Below are 21523 nucleotides of genomic sequence, written 5' to 3'. Positions count from 1 at the left end.
AGGTAATATCTGTACCTGTTTTTATGAACTTGGCAAAACACCTCTAGTTGTAAAACTGGGTGAGTACACACACACACACACACACACACACACACACACACACACACACCATTTCCTTATCTATTTACTTGTTGATTAAACCCAGTCTGAGTCCATGAATTGGCTATAATGACTAGTTATATAACCAACATATATTTTTTAGAGATCTCTGTTGCACCATGACATTGATTTCTTCCAGTGTGTATTTTGGCTCCTAATTTAGGTTTTGGGGAAGCTTTATACTGATTTACATAGTGATTACATTAATTTAAACTTTTAGCCAATAGTTGACAAAAGTTCCTATTTCTTGACATCTTTACCAACACTTATGAATTTTGATTTTCTTGATGATGACCATTCTTGAGCAATTCTCAATGTAGTTGTAATATATGCTTCCCTGATGGATATAGATATTGACCACATTTTCACAACCATTCTTCATTTGAATCCATTTGTTCTATTCATTTGTCCATTGTCTTAGATACTTTTCTGTTGCTGTGACAAAACATCATGACCACAGAACTTATATTAAGCATTTAATTGGGCTTACAGTTTCAGAAAGTTAATTACTGGGATGGAAGAGCAGAGGCATGGTAGTAAGAATAGGTGATAGGTCACATCTTTAAGCATAAGTATGAGACAGAGAGAGCTCAAAATGGTGTCTTGTGAAACCTCAGAGCCGGTTTACATAGTGGATTAATTTGATGGATTTCCATCTATTGAATTATCCCTGCACCCTTGGGATGCAGCCTACTTGATCATGGTGAATGATCATTTTGATGTGTTTTTGGATTTGGTTTGTGAGAATCTAATGAGTATTTTTGCATCGATATTCATAAGGGAAATTTGTCTGAAGTTCTCCTCTTTTCTTGAGTCTTTGTGTGATATAGGTATCAGTGTTACTGTGGTTTCATAGAACACATAAGGTAGTGTTCCTTCTGTTTCTATTTTGTGGAATCGTTTGAGAAGTATTGGTGTTAGGTCTTTGAAAGTCTGATAGAATTTTGTACTAAACCTATCTGGCACTTTTTTTTTCTTTTCAGTTGGGAGACTTATTAATGACTGATTCTATTTCCTTCAGGTTATGGGACTGTTTAGATGTTTTGTCTGATACTGATTTAACTTGGTACCTGGTATGTGTCTAGAAAAATCACCTATTTCATCTAGATTTTCCAGTTTTGTATAGGCTTTTGTAGTAAAATCTGATGATTTTTTTGAATTTCCTCAGTTTTTGTTATGTCTCCCTTTTCATTTCTGATTTTGTTAATTTGGATACTGTCTCTGTGCCCTCTAGTTGTTTTGCCTAAGGGTTTATCTATCTTGTTGATTTTCTCTAGAACCAGCTCCTGCTTTTGTTGATTCTTTGTATAGTTCTTTTTCTTTCTACTTGGTTGACTTCAACCCTGAGTTTGAATATTTCCTGCCATCTACTCCACTTGGATGTATTTACTTCTCTTTATCTAGAGCTTTCAGATGTGTTTTTAGGCTGGTAGTGTGTGCTCTCTCCAATTTCTTTATGGAAGCACTCAGAGCTATGAGTTTTCCTCTTAGCCCTGCTTTCATTGTGTCCCATAAGTTTGGGTATGCTATGGCTTAGTGTTTATTAAATTCTAAAAAGTATTTAATTTCTTTCTTTATTTCTTCCCTAATCAAGCTATTCTTGAATAGAGGGTTGTTTTCTTTCATAAGCTTTATGTTTGTTGTTGTTGTTATTAAAGTCCAGTCTTAGTCTGTGGTGTTCTGTAGAATGCATGGGATTAATTCAATCTTGTTTCTGTTCAAGTCTCTTTTGTGTTTGATTATATGGCCACTTTTGGAGAAGTTACCATGAGGTGCTGTATTCTTTAGTTTTGCATGAAATGTTCTGTAGATATCTGTTAAATGAATTTGGTTCATAACTTCTCCTCGTTTCATTGTGTCTCTGTTTAGTTTGTGTTTCCATGATCTGTCCATTGGTGAGAGTGTGGTATTGAAGTCTCCCACTATTATTTTGTGAGGTTCACTGTGTACGTTGAGCTTTAGTAATGTTTCCATACAAAAATGGGTGCCCTTGCCTTTAAGGCATAGATGTTCAGAATTGAGAGTTCATCTTGGTGGATTTTTTCTTTGATGAGAATGAAGTGTACTTCCCCATCTTTTTTGATAACTTTTGGATGAAAATCTATTTAAAGGATATTAAAATGGCTATTCCAGCTTTTTTTCTTGGGACTATTTGCTTGGAAAAAATTTTTTGAGCCTTTTACTCTGAGGTAGTGCTTGTCTTTGTCACTGAGGTGTTTTTCCTGTATGCAGCAAAATGCTGGGTCCTGTTTATGAATAGAAATGTGTAGCATTGGTGGTAGGGAACAGGGGATAGCCACTAGAAAGTCATAGATGCTATGGCAGTAAGAAGTTCCCAGGACACATCTGGGATGATACCTAACAAAGGAGAGATAGGACATGTAGTTACTACCTCCAGTACATAGGCATGGCCTCAAGTTGAGGAATGGAGCCTCTCACCAATCTCAAAAATCTTTACCCACTATTGTTCATGTGTAAAGGAAATGCAGGGACAAAAATGGAGCAGAGAATGAAGGAAAGGCTCTCCAGAAACCACTCTACCTAGGGTTCCATCCCATCAGCACACATCAAACCTCAATATTATTTCTGATGCCAAGAAGCACTTACTGACAGGAGCCTGGTATATCTGTGACCTGAGAGGCTCTGACAGCACCTGACTAATACAGATGCAGATTCTTACATCCAACCTATTGGACTGAGTCTGGGGACCCCAATAGAAGAGTTAGGGAAAGGAATGAAGGAGCTGAAGAGGATTGCAACCCTATATGAGGAACTATATCAAATAACTGGAACCCCTCCTCCCCCCAGAGCTCCCAGGGAGTGAATCACCAAACAAAGAGTCCATAAACATGGAGGGATCCATGGCTCTAAGTACATATGCAGCATTGTTTTTTCTGGCATCAATGGGAAGGAAGGCCCATGGCCCTGTGGAGTCTTGGTGCCGTAAGGGAGTGGGATGTTAGTGGGTGAAAAGGGCATGGGTTGGTGGGTGGAGGAGTACCATCATAGAGGCAAAGGGGAGTGGGATTGGATGGGGGTTTTGGAGGGGAAACTTGGAAAGGGAGAAACAGTTGAAATGTACATAAATAAAATGACCAATAGAAAAAGAAAGAAAGGAAGAAAGAAAAAAGTAAGAACGAATGAAAGAAAATAAAACTTAGAGCCCATACTCAATGACATGCTTCTTCAAGCAAGGCCATATCCCTCAGTCCTCACCAAGAAGCCATTAACTGGAGACCAAGTATTCAAAGCTATGATCTTACAGGGGCTGTTCTCATTCAATTCACCACACTCATGTTGATTGAATGCTTTTTTTCTATCAGTGTTTAATATTTTCTTTCTTTGAATATTTTGAATACTAATCTTCAATATTATGAACATCTGGCCAAACCTTTCTTCCATCAGTGTCTCATAAGTTTCTTCTTCCTTTTTTCTTTTCTTTTTCTTTTTTTCATTTGTGGAATGTTTTAATTTGATGCTATGCCATTTGCCTATTTCAGCATTTGATTTGTGTAGGCAGGGAGACTGCAAGCCTAACCTTTGATTTGGTTCCTATGAGGAACGGAAAACAGGAAAGAAGACATTGAAATTAAGTGTTAAGGAGTTAAAATGGGGCTCAGCAGTTGAGACTCTCTTCCAGATGACCTATATTCAATTGGGAGCATATACATGGCAGCTCCTAACTTTCTATAACTGCAGTTCCAGGGGATCTTGCACCCTCACAATGACACACATGCAGCCAAACATCATACACATAAAATAAAAATTAATAATATTTTAAAAAGGAAATAAAAAGACAAAGGAAAAAGTTGCATAAGTGAGAATTCATCTCTAAATATATTTTTGGATTGGTCTGATTAAAAGTTCATATAGAAAGATGTTAAGCCTTCCAAAATAGGACACAAAAGAGTGAAGTAAAAATAAACAAAACAGAAAATAGGTTTGTGATCTTTTAAGGTCAGCCATAGGGGCAGGTGTGGAAGATTTTGACTCTGTGCATCGTTTCCCTTTGGGACCACGTATCTCTGTTTTAGTTGATGAAAACAAATTTGTTTAATATCTGGCTTTGTCTCTCCTTTTTGGTGGTACTTGCTTAGCAACCACAAGGTATGTTGTGTGTGCAGAGACAGTTGTAACTAGCCCTTCATGAATAGGTACAATAGACAAGTTTCCACTGGCTGGTCCTAGCCGCTCATGCCTTTAGATATGTCTTGGTGGTTGGAAATTGCCTATTGGAGTGCAGTGGTCTGCACCATAGTAGACTGCTCTGTATTTCTGACTTTGCACACCATAGCTCCTACATGTAATTTCTGGCAAACACTTCCCCTAAACCCTTAGCTCTAGTTGATAACTTCTGTTATTGATGGCCCCAAACTTGAAACATCGTTATTCTTACATGACTATACTTAATCTCTCACTGTGTTCATATCTTTGACTCAATATCTTTCCCTTGTAGTTAACTTCAGACAAGAACTCCATACATTATAGTAAGATCTGAGAATTCTCAGAGATATGACCATGTAGGGAACTTGGATTTCTCAAGCTCAGGAATCTGTCCAAATGGATTGCCACAACTACACCAAGATGGGAGGAATAGTAGAGAACTTTCCCAGTGCCATTACATTATATAGGCTACAGGAGCCTTGGCTGGTCAGAATGCAACTTTGGTAGGCACTCAGAACAATGTTAATCTTTCTTTTCAACTCTCTCCTTTCTCTTTTCCCTCTGCTCATTTGTTCTGTTGCAGCACATCTGTGACTTCCATGTATGAAAGCAGGTTTTTTTTCTACTCTAATCTCTCAATTCTCTTTTTAATGCTACTATTTCTAACACTTTAAAATGTGTTTGTGCATGTGTGTGCGTGTGAATGTGTGTGCATGTGCATGTGTGTGTGTGTATGTCGAGGCTCCTTTTTTTCCTTATTTTCTGTATATGAAACCCTGCCTTCTGTTGTACACCCCAGATGTCATGTGTTACTTCATCTTTCATGTACTGTTTTGTAAAACCTGTATTCAGGTACAGAACAATCACAGACAAGAGAGTCATGGCTCTGGACCTGGGCTATTTCCATGGCAACAAAAGTTGCAAAGAAACAGCAAGAAAAATTCAGAGGAAGTTAGTAGGAGAATTTGATTAATGTCAAGAAGGATGCAGACATGATACTTTCTGATTAATGCTTTTATTCAGGAGGAGTAGAAAAACTAAGTTAATGGAGAGATGTTGAAGTTGTTGGTGGACCACTGAGGCATGTCAAGTCAGTAAGCTGAGAGGAGAGTGGACAGTGGTCAAGTGCAGCAGGGCAGTGCTCACTCCAAAGCCTCCTCTGAGGTCCAGGCAGAGGCTCTTCATCAAGGCTCTGCTTTGGTTCTTGACATCTCCACCATGTTTTCAGCTGTCTCAGGAGTGTCCTGCAGTGCACTCTGGAGAACCATTTTGAGGGTCTGGTCCTTCAACCGATGTCTGAAGGAGCCCACGAAGAAGTAGATGATGGGGTTGGCACAGCTGTTAATAGCAGTCAGGACTTCTGATGCTAGATAAAGTTTAACATCAAATATTTGGAAATCATCTTTAATCTTGAATAACAGGAAGCAGTAGATGGCAAATGGCAACCCGCAGAGGAGAAAAACCAAAAGGGTCAGCAAGATGGTCACGTGAAACCGGGTAAGTTTCATCTGCCCAGCACCACAGAACAACCTGGCCAGCAGAGCCAGGCCGGACAGACAGAAGACCTTAAGCAAAAATATCATGTATGAGGCGGAAAAGACGTTAGATGCCAGACACCCATTGTCATTATCATATTTGGTATGTAAGACACCACAGAAATAGCTATTCAGAATGCAGATCAACAGGGACAAGACCCAGATCGCAGCACACATGACAGTTGATGTATGTATTCGACGTTGGCAGCGATACCAGGTGGGGCACAGGACAGACAGGCAGCACTCAGTGCTGATAGCACTGAGCATGCTTATCCCTGCAATGTAGACAACCATCATGATGGTGTTAAAGCACAAGAGAAAGATGATGCTGAGGTAGGAAACTTTGAGAAGAAACAGGGTGGAATCTATGATATAACCGAGGAGGAAAAGGGAGTCAGCCAGGGCCAAGTTTAGCATGTAGACTGAGAAGGCATTCCTGATCAAGCGGAAGCCCAGGAGCCAGAACACAATGGCATTTCCCATCAGCCCGACCAGTCCGAAGATGATGATCATCAATTTTGGGATCAGAATCCTAATGTCGATACTTCCAGGGATGGTTTCGTCGATAGGATTTGTTGTCATGGGTGCTGTTGGTGAGGCTGAGGTCTTAAGGGCCAGAAATGCTTCAAAATTGCTGCTGGGAACACAAAGGAGACATGAGGCCTTCCCTATGAACTCACCTTTTGTTTTCCTTTTTTGTTGGCTTTTTTAAAATTTTAAATTACAAATGTTATTGCCTTTCCTGCTTTTCTCCCTTCTGGAAACCCCCTATTCCCTCCTCCCTCCCACTGCTTCTGTGAGGGTGTTCCTCCACGCACCCACACACTCCCACATCTCTGCCCTTGATTCCCCTACACTGGGGCATCTATGGAGTCTTCATAGGTTCAAGGACCTCTTCTTCCATCCTCTGCTACATATGCAGCTGGAGCCATGTGTACTCCTTAGTTGATGGCTTAATCCCTGAGAACTGGGGGGTGCCAAAGGGAGTGTGGAGGTCTGGTTGGTTGATACTGTTGCTCTTCCTGTTATATTGAAAACTCCTTTAACTACATCAGTCCTTTCTCTAACTTCTCTAGTAGGTACCCTGTTCTCAATCTAATGGTTGGCTGCTAATATCCACCTCTGTGTTTGTAAGGCTTTGGCAGGGCCTCTCAAGAGACAGCCTTATCAGGCTCCTTTCAGAATGCACTTCTTGGCATTCAAGATATTGTCTGGGTTTGGTAACTGTATATGGGATGAATCCCCAGGTCAGACATTCTCTGGGTGACCTTTCTTTTAGTCTTTGCTCTACACTTTATCTCCATATTTGCTGCTGTGCGTATTTAGTTCTCTTTCTAAGAAGGACTGAAGCTCCCAAACTTTCGTCTTCCTTCTTATCGAGCTTCATGTGGTCTGTGAATTTTATCCTGGTTTGCACCTTTTGGGCTAGTATCCACTTATCAGTGAGTACATACCACGTGTGTTCTTTTGTGATTGGGTTACCTCCCTCAGGATGATATTTTCTAGTTCTATCCATTTGCCTAAGAATGTCATGAATTCATCATTTATAATAGCTGAGTAGTTCTCCGTTTTGTAAATGACCATATTTTTTTGTATCAATTCCTCCGTTGAGGGAAATTTAGGTTCTTTCCAGCTTCTGGCTATTATAAATAAGGCTGCTATAAACATAGTAGAGCATGTGTCCTTATTACATGTTGGAGCATCTTCTGGGTATATGCCCAGGAGTGGTATTGCTGGATCCTCCAGTAGTTTTAGGAGCAATTGTCTGAGGACCCACCAAACTGATTTCTAGAGTGGTTGTACCAGCTTGTATTCCCACCAGCAATGGAGGAGTGTTCCTCTTATTCCACATTTGTGCTAGCATCTGCTGTCACTCATCTGCTGCTGAATTTTTGATTTTAGCCATTCTGACTAGGGTGAGTTGCAGTCTTAGGGTTGTTTAGATTGAACACACCTTTTGTTAAAGACATATTGTATTAATACATATTTTTTTTTTTTGGGGGAACAAGCAAAAGAAACCAATTCTAAGAATTACCATTTCATTTTCAAACTCCATTTAATCATAGAAACTAAATCCAAGGTCCCAGGACCCAGTGCTAGCTTTGGACTTCGCAATAGCCAGACAACTTCTTATAAGGAAATAGTTGTCTGAGTCCAGATATCTCAGGGCCCACTTCTCCACCTTGCTGGCAGGGTCAAACTAAGTTTCTCTTCTCAGGCCTAGGAACTGACTCCTAACCTGATTGGTAAAAACTCCCTTGCTCAACCCCTCATGTCAAAACAGGATTGTACAATGCTACAGCCCATCCTTCTCCCTTATCATTAAGGTTCCATTCCTTAAGTAATCTGTACAACATTCTTTCAGGGTTGTAGTTCAGCTCTCGGGTCTATTCTGTGTCCCCATAACCAGAATCAGCTTGATTACAATACATTTTTGTCTTCTGCAGTGCGATGGTATTTGAGTTATGTTGGATTTAAGCAGACCCCACAACATACTCACTGTATGAGGTGATGAGTTTTATTATGAAATTTTCAGGTGTTTATAATGCACTTTTAGTGATCATTAATTAATTGTCAGGCCTAGGTTGCCTTCTAGGAATAATGGTTTTTGTGTTTCAGGGGAGGTGATAGAGGTTGGTAGAGGGCATGCAACTTATTAAGAACCCCCAAACTCTAAAACCCATCCCTGTCCTTTGAGCAGTCTCTTAGAATCATCACCTCGGTGTAATGATTATATGTGGATGGGAGAAAAGCCAGAGAAGAAATATCCTAAGCCAGTAAATATCCAACTTTGAGATGACAGTCAATAATGTAGACTAAGAAAGCATCCAGCTTAAAGAAAGTACAGAAAGCGTGAGGAGAGAATGTTGACAACATGGGAGGGAATAGCAGTTGTCTAGGAAGAAAAATCAGAGTCTGGAAGATTTTTTTTCTTAGTTCGGGAATTCACAGAGGGCCTCCAGGCCAAAGCAGAATGCAGACAGGCACCCAGGAATGAATGCAAGGCTTCCTCCTTGTGCTCTTTTAAGAGACACCAGCCACTATGGTCCCAACAGAATAGAAAAGGAAGTAAGTGGAAGCCCAATAAATCTTTTACTTCCAATTAGGGGGCTTAGACATGTTCAAAGCTAATTTCAGGACATGAGGTATTTGTCTGTTATATTGAACCAGTAACTTCAAAAGGAACAAGTTATATTTAGATTGCTGACTTGTGTACTTGGGTCTTTAGAATCCTCATTTAACATGGGTGAGAAAAACTAAAACTTAATCAGACAGAGGAGTAATTTTCTGATCATGCCATGTGAGTATTTCACTATTCATCCCTGATCTCTTGCAGTGCTGCTCAAGGCTCTGTCTTCTCACATTGCTCTAAGACCCGACTATGATGCCCTTCACCACTTCACACTCTCATGCCTGCCTCACTACTCCCTTGGTGCTAATTATTTTGTCACATTCCCATTGTGATGGTCTACAACACTTCACACACGAACATGGAACTCTACCCCTCTATACAATCCCACCATGGTGCCCTTCATCACCACAAACTCCTTACCTGATGGTATGTATAACTACAGACTCCTAACATGATGCTATAAATAATTACAGACTTCCACTGTGATGCTCTACAATAGTATACACACCAACAGGGTGCTCAACACCCCTACAGAGTTCCACCATGATGCTCTACATCACATGGGGAACCACAGTTAACTAGATCACTACTCAAGGATTACTCAGCCCACAGTGTATGTGGGCCTTTTACATCAATCATTAGTGAAGAAAATGCCTACAGACATGCCTGCCATCCAGTCTGATGGAGACATTTTCTCAATTCTCTCTTGGTTTGTCTAGGTTTGTGTTGAATTGACAAAAAACCCAACCCAACCAAACAATAAATACTATGGCTAATAAAGAGAAATATTTCTGAGGGCATTTTAAGATCTCTGGCCAGACTCTATCCATTGCATGTTCAAGGGTGTAAACTATAACACTAATTTGAAAGACTTTCCTGTGAGACAAATGGCACCGAAGGATATTGTTACATTTGTGGAAATGCTTTCTCAGGTTCATTTGCTGAGATTCTCAGAGGCTATTGAAGTCATGACCCGTGGGATTCCAAGGAACTGCTTAATTGGTATTAGATATAGTCATTGTTCTTGTGGTGCATCCATAATACAAAAGTTACTGGATTGTGGAATTTTCCAGTGGAATTCCAACAGGAAGCTAGAAAGTCTGACAGTGTGTAGTATGGAGAATTCTTTTACAGAGGATGCCCCCAAGAGTGTGAAAAGTGCACCTTCAAGGTAAAGCTGTAACTCCAATGGCAATCCCAGGATATTGGAGATGCCACAGATAAAGAATTCTTCAGAGGACAGGCACAGGTACCAAGTGGAACCTGCTTCAGAGAGAGACAAATAGGCTACAAAGAATAAGTTTCTAGGAGCTTAGCTGTTCAAACCTGTTGGCGCTTAGCTCATGATATCATATGCTCTAGATATTGGACATAGGCCACAGTGTGCTTCCTGCTAGGATTTGTTTTTGCTGTGATACGATCCTTTCTCTCCATTTCTCCGTTTCTCCCCATTGGGATGGCGATGTTTACTCTGTGTCACAGTTTGATGGGATCATATAATTTTTATATTTTTATAGGTAATCATGGCTGAAAGTGCATCCTGACTCTCAGGAGAGTCTGAATTCATAATGTTAGATCTGCTAAACCTTTGGGGACTTTTGCAGTTGGACTGGGTAGAGGACTGGGTGGATTTTTGTTGTGAGAGAGACAGAAGTCATTTGAGAATCAACTGTAAAACCTTTTGGTTTAAAGTGATGTTTTGGGGGTGTCAGGTTGGGAAGGGTGGACTTTGTATTAGTGCATCTTGACTGTAAATTTGATTAGGTTAAGAAACACATGGGAGATCCATGAAGTATATCTTTCTATATGTGTGTAAGGTCACCTCCAGAAATCACCTGATGAGAATGGTTGCAATAAATACATTAAATCATTGGTGGACTCCATATGATGGTTGTGTTGCTGGGAGTTGGGGCCTACTTGGACGAAATAGGTCAGTGGCAGTGTGTTCCTTGGGGGTCACAGCTTTCTCTATCCTCTCTGTATGCTGAGTTTGTTCTTAAGTTCTAGTGGTCTTTGTGGGACTTAGAGCTGCTGATATAAGACCTTGTCACCTGAAAAAGTCAGGACTTGACCTTCTCACTATTAATTAATATTTAAATCTTTTATCTTGCCTGAATTCAGCAGCAAGGACTTCTAGCACTGTGATGGTTTGTATATGCTTTGCCCAGGATGTGGCATGATTAGGTGTGGCCCTGGTTTGAGTAGGTGTGTCACTGTGAGTGTGGGTTGTAAGACCCCAATCCTAGCTGCATGGGAGCCAACATTGTGCTTGCTGCCTTCAGGTGAAGATGTAGAACTCTCAGCTTCTCCTGTACCATGCATACCTGCCTAGATGCTGCCATGCTCCTGACTTGATAATAGACTTTACCTCTGAACCTGTAAACCAGCCACTAATTAAATATTGATCTTATAAGAGTTGCCTTGTACATAGTGTGTGTTCTTAGCAATAAAACCCTAACAACGACAAGTACTATGTTGACTCATACAGTAAAAGCCATCTGCTACATCCACTCCAGTAGTGACATGTGAGACAGGCCCCCAAAACCTGGAAGCTGTACAGAGGCGAAAAGTTCATGGAAATTTAGTCTACTGGAAATTTGGCCTTCCCATAGCTAGAATGCCCCAGATTTGTCCCTGTGATAATGTGGAGGGTCTTGCATGCTTTCATATAGTATCTTACTGGATAAGAGTTAGAAATAGCAGGGCACACTACTCCCATATGCAGGAATTTACCATTATCTAGGAAGAAGGAAGGTTGTGGCCTAAGGAGGAACCAGAGTAGATACTTAGAACTATAGATAGCTGAGTTACTCCCATACACAGGAATTTACAGTGGCCTAGGGGGAGGTGGACTATACAATAGACTAGAATAGGAACTATGGCAAGGGCTCGAAGCCCTTGCCTCTGACTTCTAAGATTAAGCTGACCCTAGGTGGGGCTGCTTTTGATCCCAGTTGTTAACACTGAGTTTTATCCCACTTGGTTCCTGCCAGTCCTTTGTATGCATTCCTCTGTTTTGTGTAAAAGTTGCTTATAAGACTCGTGCTCCGTTTGAGCAAAATTACATTCAGATCCACACTCTCTCTGTGTGGTGTGTGTCTGTCACCCCCTTCTCACCAACTCCTTGCCCACCTGTAACTGGAACCCGAGTTTCGCCCGTGGATCGAGGATCCAAGTGAGGTTTGTTTGCAGCAGCCATCTTTGACTTTTCTTGTTTTATTTGAGATCTTAGAGAAAAGGCTTTTAGCTTTTCCTATGATATTGCCTGGGCCTCACTGAGTGTGGTGTTTTTTTATGTTGAGACACACTTCTTTCGGACCTATCCATTATGTTTCTTTTCTTCCTTCTTTCCTTCTTTCCTTCCTTCCTTCTTTCCTTCCTTTCTTCCTTCTTTCCTTCCTTCCTTCCTTCTTTCCTTCCTTCCTTCCTTCCTTCCTTCCTTCCTTCCTTCCTTCCTTCCTTCCTTCCTTTCTTTTTCTTTCTTTCTTTCTTTCTTTCTTTCTTTCTTTCTTTCTTTCTTTCTTTCTTTCTTTCTTTTTGTATTTTGAAAGGAATTAATTTTCAGAAATGTTATTTTTGCATCATTTTGGATGATTTTAATTGAGGTTTTTTTTTTTTTGTATGTGTGTATGTTTGGCAATGTGTATGTGTGTGTGTGTGTGTGTGTGTGTGTTAATATGCATAAGGGCAGGGTAGAGACTGATGTCCATTGTTGTTTTTCTCAATTGCTTGATAGCTTAGTTTTTAAGACAGAGCATCTCACTGAGCCTACAGCTCACTCATTTAGTCAGACTAATTGGCCCAAAAGCCCCCAAGGACCTTCCTGTCTGCTTCTTTACAGGTATGTGCCACACCTGGTTTTATGTGGGATGGCAGGTGTTTGAGTTCTGGGCCTCATGCATGTGCAAAAGGCACTTTACCACCTGAATAATCTTCCAAGAATCTCCCTTCCTTTATTTTGTTCATTAGTGAAAGTCATGATCTCTTTTCTTCTAGTGGTGAGGACTGGAGCTGAAGCTTGTGTGTGCTAAATACACATACCACCCTCAGGCCTCCTTGAAATCTCTTGAGCGTGTTGGCAAGCATACCATCCATGTATTCAAGGAATGGGTTATGGATTTAGTGCTCAAAATCTGACTGTGTGCGCCTAGAGATTCTAAGCAGCCTGCTCATTTACTCTGAGCTCCCAAACTTGAGACTTGTGATATTGCTGTTGGGGGAGGGTGGGTGTTGTCAATGTTTCACCACTAGGAGGCGGACCAAGCCCAGGTTTGTCCTAAGTTCACAGGTGGTGTTAAAAGGATCTAGAGGAGCACATAAAGAGGAAGTTTGCCTTCAGAAGTCCCAGGCTGGCTCTGTGTTAGATGCAGGCACCTCTTCTGCTCTCCAGCATGTGTTCAGGCACTGTAGCACTCTTTCTTCCTGTGGTGTACCCAGAGCTCTCATACAGTGGTTTGGTGTCGATTTTACAGTTTTTCCTCAGTCATTACTGCCTGGGATTGGGAAAGGGGTGTAGTGGGCATTGTGGTAGGAAACACTGACATCTCTAAGCCCACAGAGACAATGTAGCACTTGGGAGGAACAGGATATTTCTGTTACAGCCTTCCTTTTGTTGAGATAAATTCATGGTTAAAAATAGCATGGTCAGATACAGGTAAGCAGGCCAGGGCAGAACCCAACTAACAGTAAGCTTCTGTTCTTCTCATCTGGCATGGGGACAGGTCTAGAGGCTTCACAATGGTCTCTGTCTTGGGAACAGACATCATATGGCTCACACTGAATTCTAAGGCAACACCTCGAGGATTCTACTTTGTCTTAATTCAGTGGCTGGGACTTTAGTCAGTGATGTGCAGTGTGAGGTTGGGAATTGGATGCTGGGATATACTGAAGTAAGTTACACCAGAGAGCTAATGGATGAAGGAATGTGCACTATGTCAGTGATCCACCTAAGCCCAGACTAAGGCTGCTGTTGCAGCAAGTGAAACCCAAACCTGTCCCTTTATGAGACAGTCTCTGTGGCCTGCCAGGGTTGGGTTAGAGAGTCAGTATGAAAATGCTGGCCAGTGGATGAGGTGTTTTAGCTCTGCCTAGAAGTGGGTCTGATATTCTGTAAGGCTAAGTCACAGATTCACTTTCCTGCCTTATCTCACAGTGGGTGGAGTCTTCTGTCTTTGTGATGTGGGGTAGAGATGGGAGAGACAATCATTAGCCCTGGAATAGTGAAGTTCTAGAGTCTCAGTTCTGGGCCTTTTGCTTAGAGGAAGGTGATGTGGGTTTCTGACTGGCACTAGGTGTCATAATGAAACACCCGATACAAGATTTTCAGTATAAGATCTGGACTCAATTTATTTTCTTGATTTAGCAGGGACCTCTCTCTATCAATGTGGGGAGAGGTGATACAGGCAACTTTTGTCTTTCTGCTTCTAAGGTGTCTTAAAAAAAGTACTAAAATCAGGTATTCTAATCTTGTGCCTAGTTCTCTCAGTCCTCGTGATAATGCTGTGGTGAATGAATAGGCTTTCCACAATGAGGACAGATGGGGAAAGACAGAGAATTATCTGGGACCTTCCTGCATTTCTGCTGATCAGCCACAAGGCTGACAGGAGATGTGAGTCATATGAGAGAGTCAGGAAGAATAAGACCACAATGTAGACCAAGACAAGGAAAACCCCAGAAATACTGAACTTTAGATTTATACAATAAATGATAGACTCTACCATAGAATAATAAACAGAGGCATAGGAGGTGGGGTACAGCTCTCTTGACCTGAGTACTCCATAGGCTGTTTCTCCACAAAAACAAGTTTTAGGACTCTATCTGCACCCAGGTGGTTGTGCTAAGAATCGAAGAGTTACTTACAAAGTGAAACATATCAAAATTTTGCCTGAAATTCTAAAATGCAGAAACATGTGTGTATGTGTGTGTTAAAGAGAGAGAGATGAGAGAGAGAGAGAGAGAGAGAGAGAGAGAGAGAGAGAGAGAGAGAGAGAGAGAAAGAGAGAGAGAGAGAGGTAAAGCATTAAAACCAACCACTAAAATGATGACATCAAACTATAGGCTTCAGAATATACCCCTCAATAATAACCCAATACTAAACAGTCTTAACTCTCCTTTAGAAAGACATGGAATGGAAAGATAGAAATGCTGATTGACTACAGAAAGCATCCTTGAATGCAAAAATAAAGTCTGATAGTGAAAGGGTGAAGACAAAGGGTCAAGAAAGTGAAGGAAGGGAGGCAGGAGCAGCTATACCGATCTTCAACAGCGGAGACATAAGTCAAAACTAGTTAGTAGAGACAAAGTCTCCCATTGCATATTAGTAAAGAGAGAGACCCAAAAGGAAGACACAAGGATCAGACAAAAAAAATACTTGGGAAGAGGGAGGAAGTCGGTAAGTGTTGGGGGAGGGATGAGGGAATGTAAGAGAGCTGAATTTGATGAAAATACAATATGTACATTATAAAAATGATACAGGAAAACCCATTAGGTAGTTAATATGTCAGTAAAAAACTGAAAAAAGAGAATATAAGGATTGAAAATACATATGCACTAAATGTTGGCACACACAATTTGTAAAGCAAATCACTGGATATAAAATGATTGATAGGTCCAGGATCAAAAAAAGTGATTGACTTGGATGCTCCACCCTCACCAATAAATACATTATCCAGAGAAAGTACTAACAAATAAACTTTAGAGTTAAACTATCTCATAAATCAAAGAGATATTACATATAGAGAATACCCCATGTGATAGCTGTGGAATACACATTCTTCCCAACACACAACAGAGATCTCTCTAACAGTGATCACAATTTAGGTGACCCATGGGATCTCAGTAACACAATTGCTTAAGCAGGACCTCATAATGATAATATCACTTGACATACCAATGTGGATGGGGGAAATCTCACAAGGTGAAACTCTATGTGAGGAGCTACAGGTAATTAATGGCTCTTAAAAGAGGGGAGACTACTCTACCTTCCTAGGCCGTTTATATCTCCTCAGCTCAATTCCTTTACACTTACAATGGGTAGGATCAAGTATGTCACCAAGGTGGCTTCCTGAGGAGGGGAAGGAGTAGAACTGACTGTCCCTTTGGGCCCTAACAAGTGAAATAGCCTTCCACTGGTTTGGGATGGAAACTCATGGTTGGAGCACAGGAAGTGGGCTTCATGTCACTTTGGCCTGTTACTTAGATAGCCTTGGCTGTAGCTTAACTCCCAAGCCCTAGTGGGTATCTGATGTAGAAATTTAGAGCCTTTAGGTCTGAATTTCAGAATACATGAAGGATGAGATTCTCTTACTCTAAGAGGCATGGGATACTCCCCTTTCCCACAGAGCTGAAGCCATTGTATTGTATTTGTGAACCATCCTACAGGTAAGGGACATAAACACCTGGGCATGAAAAAAAAATAAAAGAGGAGCGAATATGTTCTCTTAAGGGGTATGTCCCCTGATAGATTATGCAATCCCAAGTCATCAGCGCTAAACACATATCCAATCATACAACATGAAATGATCGCAGTATTTTGTATGTATGTGTTTGTGTGTGTATGCATGTATGCATACATGTGTGCTATAATAATAAAGAGGTTAAGGATTTTATGGAGGAGCACATGGGAGGAGTTGGAGTGGGAAGAAGAGTGGTAGAAATGATGTACACATAGCAATCATGTATTAAATTCTCAAAAAAATAAGTGACTCAATACTTTACGTGTACAAATAAATTGAAATGATTTCTTTTGTTTTACAAGATTATAGTAGAGTAAACCAAGAAACTATGAAAAGTTAAAAATATATGGAGATAGACACTTATCTTGTATAAAGAAACTAGGGAGGAAATAAAAGATAACATTGTCATTTGGTCAGTCCTAAAACGTACATACGTGTTGTTGTGGTAACTCTCCATCCCAAATAATCACGTCAATGAAAATATGACTCAATTCATATGAATACATGCTATGCACCCAGATTGGGCAGATCTACCGCTACACTACCATCTTCCACATCAAGGAGACCCCTGAGAACATGTGGTTTCTCCAGGCCTTGTGCTTCTGCTCAGCTTTTCTTCTTCCTCTTAGTCTGCATCCTGTCCCTCTTTCCATTTTCTTCTTCTTCTCCACTCCCACCTTCTGCTCCACCTTCCCTTTTATCTGCCTAGCCATCAGTTCTCCTTTATTTTACAAATTAAGGTGGGAAGCAGGTTTACAGGAAATCACCTGAGTGCTGACTCATTCCTTGTTCCCAGCCACTCACAGGAGAATGGAATTAAAATCAATTATAATTAGCTCCAGGGCTATCCACAACAGGTGACATTACACTGACCAAAGAGGTAGTACTTAGAATATATATGCATATATGTGTATATAAATCTCCTATGTATGTATATATATAGGACATGTATGTATGTATCCTATATACATAGATACATATATGCATGAAATAACAATTAGGGAAAAAAGGAGAAGGGAGTGGAGGGATATGTGGGAGGGCTTGGAGAGAGAAAATGGAAGGAAGAAATGTAATTAAATCATAATCACAAATATAAAAATAATATTGGAAAAATAAATGACAAAACATGCTATTTTGAATAAAAATCCTAGAATCCTATGAAAATCAAAACAGAGCTTACATAAGTTTCACATACAGCAAAGGCAGTGCTAATCGGTAGTTTATAGCTAATAGTGCTTTTGTTAAAAGAGCAGAGCAAACTTAAACAACTTAAGGATGTACCTCCAAAGTCTTAGAAAACCAAGAACAAGACAAACCCTAGTTGATAGAAAGAGGTAATCAAGATCAGGGCAAATGTCAATGAATTGGACACTAAAGAACTTACTGAACCAGTAAGATGAGCTGGTCCTCTGAGAAGCTAAACCAGCATTAGTACCATCAGCCAAACAAACCTAAAGTGACAGAGATAAGATCAAATAAAATTAGAGATTAAAGAGAGGCATAATGACAGAGGATTACTAGGGAATATTTTTGAAGAGATGTTATCTGATAAATAAGAAAAATCTAGAAGAAATGGATACATTTCTAGACAATATTAAAAATGTACTAGTTTTTTATATAGCAGTGGGAAATGTCTTAGTTAGGGTTTTACTGCTCTGAGCAGACCCCATGACTAAGGCAACTCTTATAAGGACAACATTTAATTGGGGCTGGCTTACAGGTTCAGCAGTTCAGACCATAATCATGGCAGGAACATGGCATCATCCAGGCAGACATGGTACAGGCAGAGCTGAGAGTTCTACATCTTCATCTGAAGGCCTCTAGGAGAAGACTGACTTCTAGACAGCTAAGATGAGGGTCTTAAAAACCCACACCCACAGTGACACACTTCGTCCAACAAGGCTACAAGCTTCTAGTAGTGCCCCTCTCTGAGCCAAGCATATACAAACCAACACAGGAAATGGACTGAAAAAGAAATCAGGGTAATAGTCATAGTCAATGACCCAGGAAATTCCTAGGAGTGAGAATAACCAGGGTCAGAAAGAATGGAAGAGTGAAATAGTTAGGCCCAGAGGAAAGAAATTGAAGAAGACACTTAAAGCTTTGAAAAGATCCACATCTGTCTATTGTCTGCATCAGTAATGTGAAAATGAATTCAGGGAAGTCTCCACCAAAGTCCAATTATATTCTTGCACAAATAGAAATAAAAATCCTAAAATCATACAGAAGCACAAAAGGCCAGAAATGACCATGGCAATCCTGAGCAAGAACAGTGCTAGAAGCATCACAATGTCTGGTTTCAAATGGTAATACTAACCTGTACCAATGAACCAAGAGTGATACCAGCACAAGAAATGGAAAATGGAGACCAGTGTTGACGATTAGAGGAAACAACTGTAAAACCACACAGCTGCTTCCATCTGACCATCAACAACTGTAAGATGGCCTCTTCAGGAAACAATGCTATTAAACAGGAAAACCACAGGTAGAAGATTGAAACTAACCCCATCTCTCATGCTGCACAAAATCAATTAAAATGATCATCCCAGGCCAAATGAACATAACTAAGGCAATAAACAGGAGTGGATACTGGTGAGGGCACAGTGAAAACAGATTCCTTGAATACTGGAGGGAATATAAGTTATTGTAGCCAGTAAGGCAGTCAGTGTGGCTATCATTCAAAAAGTAGATCAAAAATTGCCATAGGCTCCACGTACGCTGCTTTTTGGTGTACAGCTCAAGAAATCAAAGTCAGTATACAATAGAGACTATTATAACTATTATAGTTATAGTTATATTTATTGTGGTCTTATTCACAATAGCCAATTTATGGAACCTACCTACATGCTCATAAAAGGATGTATGGATAAAGGAAACACACACACACACACACACACACACACACACACACTAGTTTTATTTAGCTATAGAGGAAATAATTAGTGGCTGGAATATGACTCAGTGTATCAAGTGCTTGAATTCAGATCCCCAGTTCCCTTGTACAAAGCCATGGAGATGGTTCAGTGGGCAATGCACTTGTCCTGCAAACATGAGAAGTGGAGTTCAGATCTCCAGAACCTACTTCTACGCTGGGTATCAACATCATCACCCTGTAATCCAGGCGCTTGGGTGGCAGAAACAAGGGATAATGGCTGATTTTATGTCAACTTGACACAAGCTGAAAGGAGGGAACCTCAAAAATGTCTCCATAAGATCTAGTTATAGGGCATTTTCTTAACTAATGACTGATGGGGTTGGGTTCTGCTCATTGTTGTAGTGCCATCTCTGGTCTGGTGGTCCTGGGTTCCATAAGAAAGCAGGCAGAGCAATTCATGAGAAGCAAGGCAGTAAGCAGCATCCCTCCATGGCCTTTGCATTGGCTCCTGCCTCCAGATCCCTGCTCTGCTTGAGTTCCTGTCCTCACTGTTTCCGATGATGAACTGTTATATGGAACTGTGAGCAAAGCAAACCGTTTCATACCCATGTTGCCCTTCACTACCCAAGTCCCTTTTGGTCATAGTTTCATCACAGCAGTAGTCACCCTAACTAAAATAGGGTTTCCCAGAGTGAGCTGGCAAGCCAGATTAGCTGGAATTGGCTAGCTCTAGGATTAGTGACAGACCGTGACTCAATCAATAAAGTGAGTGTGGGGGGAGTGTGATCAAGAAAAATACCTTATTTCTACTTCTAACCTATAGTTACTTACACATAAATAAGCAATAAGGTTATTTCAGATTGAGGAACACTGAGGGGAATGGAGAACTGAAAAAAAATCCACATGACAGTATAATTTGGGATTATTTAGGGGTGATGGAAAAGAGCAAGAGGAGGGAGGGAAGAGATGGTGGTGAAAGTATGAATCTCTTCTAGGTACCTCATTTACATATGAAACATCATACTAAACCAAATTATCTTGTATGATTAATATATTCTGATGAAAAAGATAGCTGTCCAAATTTGTGTCTTTATGAGGAGATGGTTGCTTATTCAGCTGCTATGTTGCTTCCATATCTTAATTAATTCTTGTCTTCATATCCTTGAACTTTACTGACAGTTTTAAGGAGGATTGGACTGGTCTGCATTTCCTATCATTCCTCTTCCTGTTTTAAAGTCAATGCTATTGTAGCTTTGTTAGTGTCTTCTACAAAATTAATAATCTCTTGAGATTTATAAAGCTATGCATTTCTCTTTCTGATGGTTGAGCATTTGTGGGGACAGACACTTCTTTTTCATTTTTCTTTGGGGGGGACACACCTCCTCCCTGCTCTGTGTCTAATTTGTGATGCTGAATGGGCAGCTACTGCTGGCCCTAAGCAGTGAGAGTATGCTTTCTGTTTCTCTAGACAGCCGGGCAATCTCTTTGCTCTGAATTTGGGTGGGGCAGCTGACTGGGCTCTGTTGTTTGACAAGACCACTGGCAGACATCTGCAACCCAACAGAGCAAGAGGATGTGCACTGAAGTTACCTCAGGTCTGCTGGAACATTGCATGCATTCTCTGGCCATAAGGGTCTGTGATTTGAGCTCATCTGTTGAGCAGGTCAGCAGCAAAACACTTAGTTGTAAGGAGATCAGGATGGAGTCTGATGAATATTAGCTGGCAGATTCTAACCACTCACTGTACAGCCTGTCTGCACCAAACTTTTGGTGAAAAGGGAGTTGGATGATGCTCATTTTTTCCTCTCATGGTCCTTATGGCAACTAGAATATGCTGCCCCAGTATGGATTTATGTGGATACAAGCACACAAAAGATGTAACTATAGATTGAGAAGTAAGTTGTAGATAGATCCTTACCTTTCCCCCATTCCTTTTGTTGGATGTAGATCACTGGCTTGTGTACAAGGAAAGATGCAGTCACTACAGGATATTTCTTTGCTCTGAAGCAGTGCATTTAAAAGTTTGAAGGAAGTAAAATTTATCAGTTCCAGACAGACCTGTGGCTTCCTGCTCAGAGTCTTATTGGCAAGTGCAAGTGTAAGGTTTGTTACATCATGTTCCTCCTGAGACAGTTCTCAATCTCTGGTTTTGCTATGCTTTTATCTCTCAACTTGCATTCATCACAATCCCACTGTGTCCTCCTTCCTGTAAATGATTGTTGCTTGGAGTTTCATGCCACCTGGACAGCAATGCCAAGCAAAG

General features: G+C 40.6%; 1 protein-coding gene across 2 annotated transcripts; it reads right to left on the bottom strand.

Moving 5' to 3' along the window:
- Window positions 1–5300: 5300 nt before the first annotated feature.
- Window positions 5301–21253, bottom strand: LOC110288258 (mas-related G protein-coupled receptor member A2B-like). 2 transcript variants are annotated; one of them, XM_085840907.1, is made up of 2 exons: window positions 21179–21253; window positions 5301–6435 (listed from the first exon to the last, which is right to left on the bottom strand). In XM_085840907.1, exons 1-2 carry the CDS (start codon window positions 21187–21189, stop codon window positions 5448–5450), a joined length of 999 nt encoding a protein of 332 aa, XP_085697033.1. In that variant the 5' UTR covers window positions 21190–21253; the 3' UTR covers window positions 5301–5447. The 2 variants fall into 2 exon arrangements, with proteins under 2 accessions (XP_085697033.1, XP_085697034.1); XM_085840908.1 differs by having other exon boundaries at window positions 5301–6432.
- Window positions 21254–21523: the final 270 nt, after the last annotated feature.

This window comes from Mus caroli, unplaced genomic scaffold (assembly GCF_978045245.1).
Source record: "Mus caroli unplaced genomic scaffold, Mus_caroli_1 scaffold_8, whole genome shotgun sequence".
Lineage (NCBI taxonomy): Eukaryota > Metazoa > Chordata > Mammalia > Rodentia > Muridae > Mus > Mus caroli.
This window is presented reverse-complemented; position numbering and strand designations above follow the sequence as displayed.